This window comes from Dipodomys merriami, unplaced genomic scaffold (assembly GCF_024711535.1).
Source record: "Dipodomys merriami isolate MVZ:Mamm:240054 unplaced genomic scaffold, mDipMer1.0.p SCAF_112, whole genome shotgun sequence".
Classification (NCBI taxonomy): Eukaryota; Metazoa; Chordata; class Mammalia; order Rodentia; family Heteromyidae; genus Dipodomys; species Dipodomys merriami.
In genome coordinates this window covers 590,329-605,316 of record NW_027202405.1, presented here as the reverse complement: position 1 = coordinate 605,316, position 14,988 = coordinate 590,329, and the positions used below count along the sequence as shown (strand labels likewise).

The 14,988-nt window shown below is 42.2% G+C and overlaps 1 protein-coding gene across 1 annotated transcript in view; it reads right to left on the bottom strand.

Annotated features, from left to right (window-relative positions):
* Slc35f1 (solute carrier family 35 member F1) overlaps positions 1 to 6,095 on the bottom strand; it is a 361,568-nt gene extending 355,473 nt beyond the window's left edge. The window contains exon 1 of the mRNA XM_070015319.1: positions 5,916 to 6,095. Within this exon, the coding sequence (XP_069871420.1) occupies positions 5,916 to 6,088 (173 nt within the window). The 5' untranslated portion in view covers positions 6,089 to 6,095. The remainder of the gene's footprint in view (positions 1 to 5,915) is intronic.
* Between the last annotated feature and the right edge of the window lie 8,893 nt (positions 6,096 to 14,988).

Genomic DNA, 14,988 nt, shown 5'->3' with positions numbered 1-14,988 from the left:
CCATTTCACGTCTAATAGCAATATGCATGTCAAGCTGCCCAGTTAGATTCTAAGGCGATTCCCAAGAACAATGTTACCTTCCAGAAGAGGGCTCACAGTATACAGTACCTTCTTAAGAATAAATGAATATAAGCCAGGCACTGGTGACTCATACCTATAGTCTTAGCTATTCAGGAGGCTGAGATATGAAAATCACAGTTCAAAGCCTTCCCAAGAAGGAAAGTCAATGAGACTCTTATCTGGAAGTGGAGCTCTGGCTCAAATGGTAGAGAGAGTACTGTCAAGACAGTACGCAAACCCTGAGTTCAAGCTGTAGACTGGCATAGAAGAAGGAGGAGGGGGGAGAGGGAGGGGTGGGAGAGAGGGAGGGGGAGAAGAAGAAGAGGGAGAAGGAGTAGGGGGGGAGGAGGAGGAGGAGGAGGAGGAAGAGGAGGAGGAAGATATGAATATGTACTTTTATATGTTCATGCCACTCTCATGAAAAAAATATTTACTTTTATCTATGTTTACTGAAGTTTGCCTTCTTATTCATACTTCTTTAGAAGCACAATCAAGAATGTATTTGTTTGAACAATGTACAGTGAATGCTCATTGTCCTGAACTCAAGTGAGTTGAAAGCTAAACAACGGCAATAATAAAAAAAAACTTCTGCTGCTACTTCATATCTTGCAATCCTCTGTTAGCAGAAATAACATAAACATAAAATAGAAATAGAAATCATCTTCATTAAATTACCTCAAAATTACAAGGTCAGTCATCTCATTTTCCTATGCCATCTACTCTTCAGCAATGTACAGTAGAAATAGATGCCTAATACGATGTCTATTTTGAGATAGTACAAGGTCAAAGAAAATTTACACAGATGTATTTATTTTATTAGACATTAATTACTTGGAAATGTATCCTATTTACCCAAGGAAAACCAAATATCCCTTTAATATAAATAAAAGGTCAAAGAGATTTTATTAACTGATTTTTATTCACTAATTGCTCCAGGCACTGTGAGAAAATACTAAATGATCTTTTCATTTATTTTTATTAATTGGTAGCTTTATTTTAAAACATATGTGTCCTTCAAGCATCTTTATTTACTACTGAACCTTGAAATGTCTGTTTTCAATCACACCACCCGGTTCCTTTTTGGGATATTTTCTATCAATTACCCTCATTATCCACCAGTCCTCTTTTCATTTTGACATCTGTTAGAAGGCGCAGCTTGGGGAAGAACTTTACTACCAATTTCTTGCAAGACAAACTGATCCTTATTAACTAAATCTACTATCTAGTTTATGCAAATGTCTATTTCTCCTAGCTTCTTCCTCTTTATTTACTTACTGACTTATTGTGGTTGTGGTATGGAAGTTTGAACTCAGGACCTTGCACTTTCTAGACAAATGTTCTACCACTGATTCACTCCTCCAACCCTCACCCTCTATTTCTTGGCAGTCATTCTGTTGGTTCTGTCCTCTTATGAATGACTCGGGAAGGTGAGTCATATATACACCCTGGCCCATTGTACATGGCAAGTTCCCCACTCAGGCTTGCTACCAATTTTCCTAGACATTCCCCTTAATGTTCGCTGGTTTACAATTTGTAACACTTTCAGAAACTTTTGAGTGAACAAAATACATCTAAATATCAGTTGAAAAATTAGTTCCAAATTAAATGACTGGCTGACCCAGGGGGCAATTCATAGTTCACTACCTGACTCCATCAACAGAAACCTTTTTAGAACTTGAGACCACCCAATATATGTCTAAAATGAAGAAAACATATACAAAGTAGATTCATGGCTCTTTTTGTGGAAAACTAAGAATAATATTCAAGTGGGGAAAGTTCAGCAAAAGCAACACAGATACAAAACATGAAATATGCTAGTTCTCATTTTACATTTTATTCACTACCTATTTCAGAGGAGAAAATCTTCAGACGTTTTAATATATAGGTAGTCTCTACTGCTATATGTTTCAAACAATCTGTGGATCAGCAGTTTTTGTGAAAGGGTCATCAACTATTGCCCTTAAAGTCTTTTTTCCTTTTTTTTTCTTGTCTCTGGCAGCGTGATAAATACTATTCCATCATAAGCGAGTAAGTAAAGGACAGTTTGCCATCATATTTTCCTTGTTTAAAACAATGCATTATTTGTATCTTTGGAACATAAGGAGGTAGTCATTATTCCAACATTTAAATTATGTTTCATTTCTTGCATCTCACTGCCAAAACACTTTTGAATAGGACAGGAAAGATAATACAAAACATCCATTAGCTGTCTAAAAAAAGAAAAAAAAGAATTAGCTAGCATCTTGTCTTTCATCAAGTCTTGGGACATTATATTTTTAAATTGTTTTTTATTGTGAAAATACTGTACAGAGGGGTTACAGTTACATGAGCAAGGTAATGAGTACATTCCTTATCCAGCATTGTTGCCTCCTCCTTTGTTTTTCCCCTACCATCCCTTCTCTCCCACCCCCACCCCTACCCCTGGCCTAAATTGTAAAGTTCGTTTTTGACATAGCATCTTGTACATCTCATTGTTGCAATGGGTCAATCTGTATCCCTATTTAAACAATTTGTTTTTTCCTTTCCCCTCCCCAAATTATACCGACATCAAATACAGTGAAAATAGGGTTTATACCATGGGGGAGGGATATACAAAGAAAAAAGAAAAAAAATCACATGGTACCTTATAAATACATTAGAAACAATGGCAAGGAAGAAAAAAACCACTTGTGTCCCTTCTTGGGGTTCATTTCGCTTAACATCATCTTATTGGAGGTTATTATATTTGAGAGTTTAATTGCTACACAGAAAGGAAATAGTGAAATGTCCCAATTGTCATGTACAAAATTCAGCAATCTATCCCTGAAAGCCTTATAGTAAAGAGAAGGAAAATGATGTTCTACGAAGGACATAAAAAAATGTAGATTATCAAAGACAAAAAAAAATGTAGATGCTGTAAGCTAACACTCCAGCTTTATGCTAACCTTTTTGAGAGCAAGTGTCTTTAATTGTCAATCAGTACTTCTCTCTTTATCTGTAGGTAGAGGGAGTACAGATAGCGTATGTTTGCATTTTTTTCCTCTAGGTTGGCAGGTAGCTGTGGCTACTGGCGGGCAACATGGGGCTCACCTTGCTCATAGTCTAACACTTCTCATACCATTCCATCTTCCCATCCCTCAGCGATACACCTTTGGCTCAACAGGCTGATGAGAGCTGACAATGCCTCCTTCAGTCAATAAGCAGACTACCCCACTAGCTCATAGCAACAGAGTGGTGCCAACTGTGTAAGATAAATGCCAAAGTTGGAAGAGCGTTTTTTAAATGGGCTTGTAGCTTCTGAATGTGGAAACACTTTCTTCTAGGAATGAAGAATGAAGACAAGGCATGGGTAGGGGAATGTGAGTAAAGGAAAGAGGACTAGGAGGTGAAAGAGAAGGAGAAAAAGTGAACACAACTTGAGTTTTTAAGAAATCCACAAGATGATTTTGCTTAGGCCCTAACAGGCCAACCTTGTGGTCATTACTGACTACTGCCACATGTCACAAGGGCTCCGAGGTGGGGGGGGGGGCGGGTTGTGGTCACTCATAACCACTACTAATATTCTCTTATTGATACATTCATTGGCCCAAAGGCCAAGTCTCCAGCAGCATACTCATGAAACTATTCCATTAAACATTGTAAAAGGTATTCTGATTGCTTTCAGTCCTTTTATCAAAGATGTACTTTCCAAAAGAAATAGTTTCTCCTTTTCCTTTAAGGATAAGGCAAAGCCATTTACTCCATACCCCCCAAAAATGATTTTGGAAAGTGTGAAGAACTTCAAGACAAATCTATATGTCGCCTTTAAAAATGCATTAAAATGGACAAACTAATTGTTTTCGGTTTGAGTCTAAAGGCTATAACCCTAGGGTTCTATTCACAAATACCCCTGAAATGAAATGGCATTGACCCAACCTAAGTCCAAGTTCCCCCCTTTGATAATTAGGAATAATACACAGGCTGCATAAGGCTAGACAGAACTACAACACTGTACCCTTGATGGACCAGGATTTCACTCTACTTGTCTCTGTTGTCCCGTAGACTCACTCACCCTCAACAAACAAACAACAAAATTCAAATAAAGTGTGTAGAGATTTCTACTTTTCCATGTGTTTTCTTCAGTACTATCTAGTTATCAAAATCATGGTAGAGGAAAGTAAGTCAAATATGATCAAACGAATTTTAATTTATCTCCATGGAAAACCGAGATTCAAGGAGATAAATGGCTCTGTCACAAGCCACACGACTGGTTAGAGGCAAGAGAATGGTAACCATCCAAGCCCTTCAAGTCTACTCCAGGGATCTGTCATTCTGGCCACCAGAGTCATTATATATCAGAGAATGACCTGTATAGAGTCAATAACTTATAAATACACATAAATAAATTAATCTGTGTGCCACTATTTTCTATTTTGATGAGAAAAATTAATAATTGAAAATAAACTTCTTAAAAATTAAATTGCTAATGGCAGAGCATTTGTAATTTTTTTAAAAGTCAAGTATTCATAAAGAAACAGAAAACACATTATATGTATTGAGCCATCATCTTTTTCATTTATTGTGCTCCTTTGTCTATGGCATTTTAAAAATACATGACTAAGTTACAACTTAGACTCCCTACAGCAACTCAGGGTCTCCTTTGGGACTGGATTTCCTCTTGTTTGGTCATGAACTGGGGCATGCACAAGAACCCACAAGTAAGTTAATATCCATGTTAAGAGATTCTTGAATGGCTCACACAGCCATCCTTCCCAAAGAAGGGTTACGAAGCTCCTGTCTTTTAAGGGTAAGTCTGTGTTCCTCTCTTTGCATATATTTTGCATCTTTACTAGAGCTTCCTGTCTCAAACGGTTCCATGTGAATTCCTCGGGCCATCTCTGCTACCCCAAAACAGTTTCACACAGAGACCTGTGCGAACAGAGACGGGGCGCGGTACCCTCCAGACGCGCAGAAGAGCACACAGCGCACGCAGCTAGAAACGCGGAAGCCCCACTGGCGACGTGATTGTGTTCTATCTGCTCACCAATCGGTTGAAGTTACTTAAGTAGCAGAAGTCCCTTTCACATCACACTTGAATCACCGACGCGGGGGGGTGGGGGGACTGGGGGGGGGGGAGAAGCTCCCAGGTTCATGTTTACCCAGGTCCTTATCAACACCCCCCTCTCTTTGATGGATCCACTACGCAGATTCCAGCACTGGATGCAGAGGAGATCCCCATGGCTTTCGTCAGCCTGAATTTACCCGGCGTCTCCTGCTCACACCCTTCCCGCAACATGTCCCACTCTGCGTGCTCTGGTCCAGGCCTCTAGCCTCCTTTCTGAATGCTCCGAGCCTGTCGGAGGGGCTACCCGAGCATCAGGCAGGAGAGGTGGGTTTCCCTCCGGTCCGCAGGGGCTGTCACCACGACCCTCTCTGCTGGGGAGCGGGTCGGGGGAAGCCGAGAGGCAACCACCAGCGGCTGGTGCTTTCCACGCCATCTCTGCAGCCAGGCGGGCGCCTTCCCGCCTCCGCCCTGGCCACGAACCCCGGGTCCCCCGGGTTCAGAGCCGGGTGCGGGTGGGAAAGGGAAGGGAAGTGTCCTGCGTGTGCCGAGGGCGCGCGTGCACCACCCCGGGCGGCCGGCGGAACCTTCTCCCCACCCCGCCCCTCCCAGAACTCGCTCCCGGACCGGCCCGCAGCCGCTCCCGCACTCGGGGGCTCCCCGCGCCAGGACAAAGCTGCGGCGCGCGCGCGCGGCCTCTGGGCGAGCGCAGGGCGCGGGGCGCGCGGGCTCCCCGAGCTTCCCCCGCAGCCACCCAGTCCCCCAGGACCCCAGCGTATCCCAGGAACCCCCGGAGACTCCGGGCCCGAGGTCTGGGCCGGGCGCCGCGGCTCACCTGTTCAGCACTTTGCGGATCCTCTGGCGCACGCCAGCCCGGGTGGCGGCGGACAGGCTCCCGGCGCCGGCGCCGCCGCCCTCGGCCGGCAGGTTCTCGATGGTGGTCACCACATGGTTCGGCGGGGCTGGCGGCGGCTGCAGCTGCGGCTGCGGCGGCTCCGGGGGGATCATCGCGGCGGCGGCGGCGGCGGCGGCGGCGGCAGCGGCGGCGATCAGAACGCAGCGCGGCGCATGGTGCGCCGGCTCCGGGCCCGGAAACGCGCGGGGGACCCGGCCGAGCGGCCCCGGCCCGCGGAGCGCCGCTGCCCGCGAAGGTTCCGCAGAGCGAGGAGGCGGCCCCCCACCCCGGCTACCGCTGCCCGGCCCGGCCCACCACTCAGTGCTCGCACCCGCGCCGCCGGGCCCCCCCGCCCTGCCGCGGCCAGGACCCCGACTCAAGTCCCGGCACGCCCCGAGAAGTGGCCGCGAAGGGAGGCGCGCGGGAGGGGGCACGGAGCACCGGGTCGGCCCGCCGGAGGAACCGTGCGTGCGGAGAAAGGACTGCCGCTGCGGGGACTTCGCCTTCCCTCTCCGCGCCCAGGTCTCCTCCGGGCGATCGGCGGCGGGAGCGCGGTCGCCGCTCGCGGGGAAAAAGCTGCCGTGTGTGTCTCACGGAGTGAGAGCCCGCGAGTGAACCAGGAGAGCCGGGCGGGGGCGCCGCGCGGCGGCGGCGCAGGGAGGGGGAAGAAGGGGGGCTGCGCGCGCTGCCGCCGCCAGAGGGCGCTCGGGAGGGGGCCTGGCGGCCGAGACCCTCCTGCTACCTCCCCAGGCCCACCCACTAGGGCTGGGGTAGGGGTGCGGTGCTGGTGGGGGTTCTGCGGGGCTTTGGGGAGGGTGTCGGTGTTTTCGGGGCGGGCTGAGGCTAGATCTTCCCGCCGAAGCTGCCGGGACTCTTAGCTCGTGGGAAGTTGCCGTGGAATCCAGCACCACCAGCCCGGGACAGCGTCAACACGCAGAGACTCGTAAGTGCACAGGAGAGGAACCCTCGATCCTTTGCTTTTTAACACTCGTCCTCACGAGCCTGGAGGAAGCGTGTAGGGAAACAGCTTCTCGCCGGGAATCTCTTCTCGGAAACGGGAAGCGCAGATCAAACCCACACCGCGCGCCTCCCTCCCTGAGCCCCGTGATCGTACCTGTGAGCACCTTTTTGAGTTGTGAGCGCACCTGTGAAGCCGACCTGGCGCCGAGACGGTAGGCAGCTCCTCGCGCCTCTGTGCGACCCGCAGGAGCGTGCCTTTCTCCCGCGGATGCTGTAAAAAGCAAAGTGAGGTAGAACACCCGACAAGAGAGCCTACTGCCTTCCAAGAACCCTTCATCTTCAAAACCTGTCACAAAAATCCTACCTCGGAGCTACACCGTATTTCCAAAGGAAAGGACTCTGTCCCGGGCATTTCTTAAGCCTATCGCTCTAGATACATCCCCAGTTAGTCATTGATTCTTAAGAGAGAGAGCTTTTTCAAATGCCCCTTTATCTGAAATGCTTGGATAGTTGGAGTGTTACAAGGGGAAAATAAATTGCATTTTCTTCCACTTCTATCCACAATGCCTATACAAAATGCCTATACGAAATTGCCTAAGTCAGCACACATGGGTGTTTGTTCACACCCATGTGTGCTGGTCCCACCACTAAATCTAAATGCACCTGATCCCAGCAAATAAAAAGTGCTAGCCAGGGAGTTAGGGAACAGTAGAGGGGGAGAAAGAAAACGAAGATTAAAAACAAAAACAGGCAAGCTCTTAACCCTGTAACAACATTAGGAATCTACTCTTTTAATCTGAGGAAATGTGTAGCCACAAACCCTCTCTTTTATTTCAGTAAAATCTGGTCACCCCCTGAAATGTCCCCATGATCTTTTCTACAAAATTTCATCTTTAATACAAAATTTCACCAACATCGGAACTGTTGCCTTTTTATAATGTTCTTCTCAATGGAATTTTATTCTAGAAGTTTCTGCCTCCAATTCTCTCAGGACATCCTGGAAGAACTGTAAAAAAACAAGACCAAGGTTTGTGACCTGTGGACATTAAAATTCCCATAGAATGCAATTAATTTGCCCCTGGGTGACCCATCAAATGTGGCAGTCATGAATAAAATGTATTTTATCTGAATCTGGCAGCAAATCATAGTAGAAGTCTCTATTAAAATAACATTTATGGTAATTTCAGGTGTTGGAATGACTGGTAGCTTCAGTGCTCTCTTCTTTCACATTTGGCTTGATTCCTTTTGAGAGTTTTTGGCACATCACAACTCAGTGCTGTGACTGTACTTCGATGTCTGCATTTATGTCCTGTTATTTCTCTACAGGGACTACCAAACACCCAAATGATCAAAATCTCCACTGAATCATAGAGAAAGAAAACGATGAGATAAGAACAAGGTAAGATATATGACATTTCAATCCTGCTAGTAAGAAAAGACTTCAAACCTTCTGTTTTTATTATTCCATGTTGTGAAGAGGCACAGCACCCAGTCTCTTCTTATTCTCAGATTCTGGCTTCTATGTGTAGCTAAGTAGCTAAGTAGCATTTGAGAGACAGAAATGGATACTAAAGGTACAAGTATCATAGTACTGAGTCTCACAGGGGGAAAGAAACAGAAAAAATATATAGGGGAATCAGGTTTCCATTTTTCCTGATGCAAGAATTACATATGTCAGTTTGGCCTCAGTCAACCTTCCATCAAAAAGAGGAGGGAGCCCAGCATTGGTGGGTGGCTCATGCCCGTAATCCTAGCTATTCAGTAGGTGATCTGAGAATCCCAGTCCAAAGCCAACCAAGGCAGAAAAGTCCATGAGACTTTTGTCACCAACTAAGTACAAAAAAAAAAAAAAAAAGCCAGAAATGGAGTGGCTTAATTGGTAGAGTGCCAGACTTGAGCCTTAAAGCTCAGGGACAGTGCCCAGGCCCTGAGTTCAAGCCCCAGGACCTTCACACACACACACACACACACACACACACACACACACACACACACACACACACACACACACACACACACCACACACAAAATAAAGCGGGAGAATAAAGGAAACATTAGGCTGAGGGTCTAGACATAGTCTTTTAGTGATGGGATGTGGGTTTCAGGGTCACCGCGTTCAGCTTACATCTCCCTGGCCAGTTGTAATTCTATTGCAAATGATCTGTTCCACGGAGTTCTTTCACTTGCATGAATATATCACCTGAAAACACATTAGTTCTGCTGAATTCCATAAGGAAGCAGTTGTCAATACCAGTTATATCTTTTTTTAGTGTCAGTCATTTTAGAGATATTCTACACGTGGAGAAAAGGATAGAATTTGGCCTAAGTTTCAGAATCACCAGGCATTTAGACTAATTTTTTTAGCATAGACTGCAGCTGTGCATTATACTAAGAAAAGCTTCAGAGTCATGGTCCAAACATGGCTGACAATCCTGCCTGAATTACTGAAAGTTGCCTGCTTGGGTTGCAGCAAATGCCCAATGGCCATAATACTTTCCCATGCCAGTCCCTTCCTTTCTTTCATTATCTTCTACATCTCATTCAACCTACTTCATATTCACTATGGATATCTAGAATTATTGAGTTTCAGGGGCTTGACTCACATAGTTGAACTCACTTAGCAGAGAAGAAAGCCAAGCAATCAAATTGGGAATTTGAGAAGGGGTGAAAAGAATAGGTATGTGTTTGCATTTACATCCAAAAATTGATAAGATCATTGAGATATCAAAACACTGAACATCTGTCATTAATAAAGATAGGCAATAAGCACAGAAACAGACACATGTTTTACACTATGTTTCTTTTTATTTATGGAATTTTGGGTTCTGCATTTCAGGAATATATTCCCTTCAGGTAGTACAAAGGATATTGTTTGTAAGTTGTAATTGGCTTTTCCAACTCAGTGAAACTGAGTCAGAAGAGAATATGTTCATAATTGCAAATAAAGGCTAATTTTTGTAGGGTCTGAATGCATTTTGACATTTAAAAAAATAAGCATTATTCACAAAGGATTTCCAAAACTATAGGAGGTGCTATCTTTCTCATGATGACATGGCAGCGCTTGTCAATAGAAAGCCCACGTATTCAGTGAAAAAACTTGTTCAATAGCATCAGTTTCCCTAAATAGGTCAGGATAATTTTAAGTGTCAGTGTCTGTAGAAAGCCTCAAGGAGCTGGTGATAAAATACTTTCCCACCATGTGCAAAAGCCTTAATTCAATCCCTGGCACTGAAGAGAAAAAAGTCTGTGGCAAGACCTCACTATCTAAAATACTCCAATGAAAAAATAAATATATAAAATAAATAAATGAATAAAATACTCCACTGAGTTATCAATTAACAGAGAACGTGGAAGAAAAATCCTCATAGTTTCACTTGCAATCTCATAGTTTTGTGTGTGTGTCTAAACAGTTTAATCCCTAAAAACATATTGATGTGAAATTTTGAGTAAAATTGTAGAAACTCTTGTGTATTATTATATACTGACATAGTAGGAGTTGTAGAATGTTATAATAGTCATTGAGAACAAAGTAATCTCAGGTCCAATTCTAGCTGTGTTGACTGACTAGCTTAGGCAACTAGATGATAGATGTATTTCTTTGAAGTAATTGATAAGGATCTGGACATGGCAGAATGGATGGTCTTGGAACTAACTTTCCCCCATAAGCAATTATAAGAGCTGGATAAAATACTGAGTAGAAGGGGGTGGTGGGGGGAGGCTGGGAAGGGATGGGAAGGGTAAACAAAGGAGGAGGCTACAATGCTTGATAAGAAATGTACTCACTATCTTGCCCATGTAATTGTAACTCCTCTGTACAGTATTTTCACAAAAAAAAAAAAATACTGAGTAGAAGTCAGTGTAAAGCTATGATCCTTACGGGAAAGGGAACACAGGAGAAATGAAGCACATTCTATAAGCCCCGTGTTCATCCCACTTTTCCCCTTGAGAACATTTTCTAAATTGCAGTGCAGAAAAATAGTGTCCAGTCACAGAAGTGGTCTCATGGGTAGAAGAAACAGAGATGGTTAATCTTGTCAATTAGATTGGACTGAGAAGCACCTAAGAGACTTCTCTGGGTATGTTTATTAGGGATTTTCTAGAGAGAATTAACTAAGGGAGGAAGACTTTCCTTGACTAGGCTAGGGACCCAGATAGAATATAAGAGAGAGAAGAAGGAAACCAGTTATATAGAGAGCAATATATACATATATATGTATGTCTGTGTATATATGTCATATATACACACACATGTATATATAGTCTTATATGTATAATATATATATACATATATATATATATATATATATATATATATATAGGGAGAGAGTTATATAGAGAAATCCTCCCTTTCTCTGTCTTCTAGCCTACATGAAATGAAATGTTTTGCTCCACCTTACATTCCCCAAGATGACAGAATAAAATTTCCTGAACTGTGACTCAAAACAAATAATTCCTTCCTTTAAATTGTCTTGCTCAGGAATTTGTCAATGTGACAGGAAAAGTTGCCAACACAATTTGCTGAGTAGAATTAATCCTATTATTTGATAGTTAATGTAATATATACCCTATTAATAGAATAAAGAACAAAATTTTCATAAGCATTTCACAAAAATTGGCATCTATACATGATAAAATCTTCAATAAAAAAGACTTAGAAAGGAATTTCATGGATATAAAAAATGATTTGCTGGGATTGCATGAAACTACAGAGTTTCTGCATGGCAAGGGACATAGCTAGCAAGATCAATAGAAAGCCCACGGATTGCGAGAGGATCTTCACTAGCCATACAACAGACAAGGGTCTCATATCTAAAATATACCTGGAACTCAAAAAATTAATACCCCAACAACAAATCCTCAAAGAAACAACTGCCCAATAAATAACTGGGCTAAAGACTTAAAGAGAAACTTCTCTGAAGAGGAAAGAAGGATGGTCAATAGACACATGAAGAAATGCTCAACCTCTCTAGCCATAAAAGAAATGCAAATCAAAACATCACTGAGATTCCACCTCACCCCAGTTAGAATGGCTATAATCAAGAACTCTAATAACAACAGATGCTGGAGGGAATGTGGAATGAAGGGAACCCTATTGCATTGTTGGTGGGAGTGTAAACTTGTTCAACCACTTTGGAAAGTAGTATGGAAGTTCCTCACAAGACTCCACATAGAGCTCCCCTATGACCCAGAAATCCCACTTTGGGGCACTTACCTGAATGATCACAAACAAGACAGTACTAAAGTTACCAGCACAACTATTTTTATTGCAGCATTATTTACCATAGCTAAGATATGGAACCAACCCAGATGCCCTGCAGTAGATGAATGGATCAAGAAAATGTGGTATATATACACCATGGAATTCTATGCCTCCATCAGAAAGAATGACATTGCCCCATTTGTTAGGAAATGGAAAGACTTGGGAAAAATTATATTAAGTGAAGTAAGCCAGACCCAAAGAAACATAGGTCCCATGGTTTCCCTTATTTGTAGTAATTAGTATTATGTCTGAGACAAGCAGAAAAGGTCAGGTAAGTTGATGTTAGGCAAAATGAACCCCAAGATAAGAAGTCATATTTTTTTCTTTCTTGCTATTGTTTTAACATATTTATAAGGTGATTTTTTTTGTTGCTTTGTATGTTCCTCCCCCATGGTAAAACTCCTGTTTTCATTGTATTTGATGTTGGTATAATTTGGGGAGTGGAAAGGAAAAAACAAATTGTCTAAACAGGGATACAGATTGACCCATTGCAACAATGAGATGTACAAGATGTTATGTTGAAAAACAAACTTTACAATTTAGGTGGGGGGGGGATGGTAGTATAGTTGTGGAGATGAGAGGGAAGGGATGGTAGGGGAAAAAAACAAAGGAGTAGGCAACAATGCTGGAAAACAAATGTACTCATTACCTTGCTCATGTAATTGTAACCCCTCTGTACGGTATTTTCACAATAAAAAACTTATTTAAAAAGAAAGTTCTCCAAGCCAATGGTTCCTGAAAGTAGGTATGAGTAGCTGTATCTATATCTGATAAAACTTAAAACTAAAATTAGTCAAGCAAGATAAGGTTACTTCATATTAATAAAGGGAACATTCATCAAGAAAAAAACATTTGCAAAGTGAAAATCACTTATTTCTAAATATCTTGCAAAGTTAAGAACAAGTCAGGAATAGCTGTTCTTTCATTTCTACTCAAAATTGTACTGGAGGATCTAATCAATTTAATCAGAAAGAAAATAGATAAGTCATTATGTAAGAAAAAGAAAAAAAATGAACCAATCTCTATTTCCAAATGGTATGATCTCTTATATAAACTATTCCAAGGTGCTCAGAAGAAATACTTTTGGAGCCAATAGATAAATTCAAGAAGGCTGCAAAATATCAGACTAGCAACAACAACAAAAATCAGCTGTGCTTGTATACATATGTATACTATAATCATGAAAATAAGAAATAATGCCATTTACAATAGCATCAAAAAAAGTATATACAAATAAAGTTAACAAAATTAGTGTCATATATTTGGGGGCATGCGGGGGAGGAGGGACATCACAATAAATTTAAGAATAAGCTTGGTGCCAATGGCTTACATCTGTAATCCTAGCTACTCAGGAGGCTGAGATCTGAGGATTGTGGTTAGAAGCCAACCTGGACAGAAAAGTCTGAGAGAGAGAACTCTTATCTACAATAAACTACTCAGAAAAAGCCAGAAATGTCACTGTGGCTCAAGTGGTAGAGCACTAGCCTTGAACAAACAGCTTGGGGACAGAGCCCACACCAGAGTTCAAGCCACAGGAGGAGGAGGAGGAAGAGGGGAAGGGAGGGGGAGGGAGAAGGGAGGGGAAGGGGGTAAGGGGGAGGAGGGGGAGGAGGAAGAAGAAGAAGAAGAAAGTATAAAGACATCCATGTGTTTTATTCGAAGGACATATCATTGCTAAGATGGTGCTAGGGTTATAGATTGCTTATCACCCCAAAGAGTCTCATAATGAAAGCTTGGTCCTCACTCAGCATGACAATGTTAAGAAGTGGTTCGCTTTCAAAAGACAGAAATTAGTGCAAGGCAACTAGGTGGTTGGGGACACTGCCTTCAGATAATGCTGAAGACTGGCCATTCTCATTCTCTAGCCTTTGGTCTTACTATACGATCTATCCTTATTCCTCCATACTCCCATTGTGATCATATGATTACAATGTTGATACACAGATAAGGGAGACTATCCTCTCCAGAAGACAAACTGAGGGAGCTGCCTTTCTGGCCTCCAAAACTATGAGCTATATAAATCTCCTTTTTTCCTGTTACCCAACTTCAAGTATTTTGTTAAAGCAATCAAAAAATAGAGTACTATAGAAGGTAAAATGCATCAAATTGATCTACTAAAAATCCTATCAGGTTTTTTTTTCCAGATAAACTAAAGAGCTGATCCTAAAATTTGCATGAAAATCTAAGTACTTTCATTAGCCAAAAAACATTTTCAAAAAGAAAAAGGACTTTCTCTTGTCACTTTCAGAACCTCTATAAAAACCAGTTATCAAAATAGTGTGGTACTGGTAAAGGCATAGGCATGTACATCAGTGAAACAGAGTTGAGACTCTGGCCATAAATCTTTACATTTATAATCATACTGAAGCTCATTACTTTTTAGTTAAGATATGCTCAGAAAATGGGCAAAATGAAAGGTGATTTTACTACAACATGGTCAAAAGATTTGAATAGTCATTTCAGCAAAGAAGATAGGTGAATTTGCAAATTAGTGCACAAAAAGGTGCTTAACATAATAAACCACCAGGGAAATGTTAATTAAATCAATATGAAATGTCTGTCACACCCAGTTGGCTTCCTATGATAAAAAGGCTGGCAAGATTTGAACTACAGGAATACTCATAATTGCTTCTGGCAGTACAAAATACTTAGTTTGGAAAACAAGTTGGTAGTTTTTTGTATTTTAAAAAAAATTAAGTTTTATTGTAAAAGTGATATACAGAGGGTTTACAGTTACATAGATAAGGTTGTGAGTACATTTCTACCTTTCATTTCCATCAGCATTAACCCCTC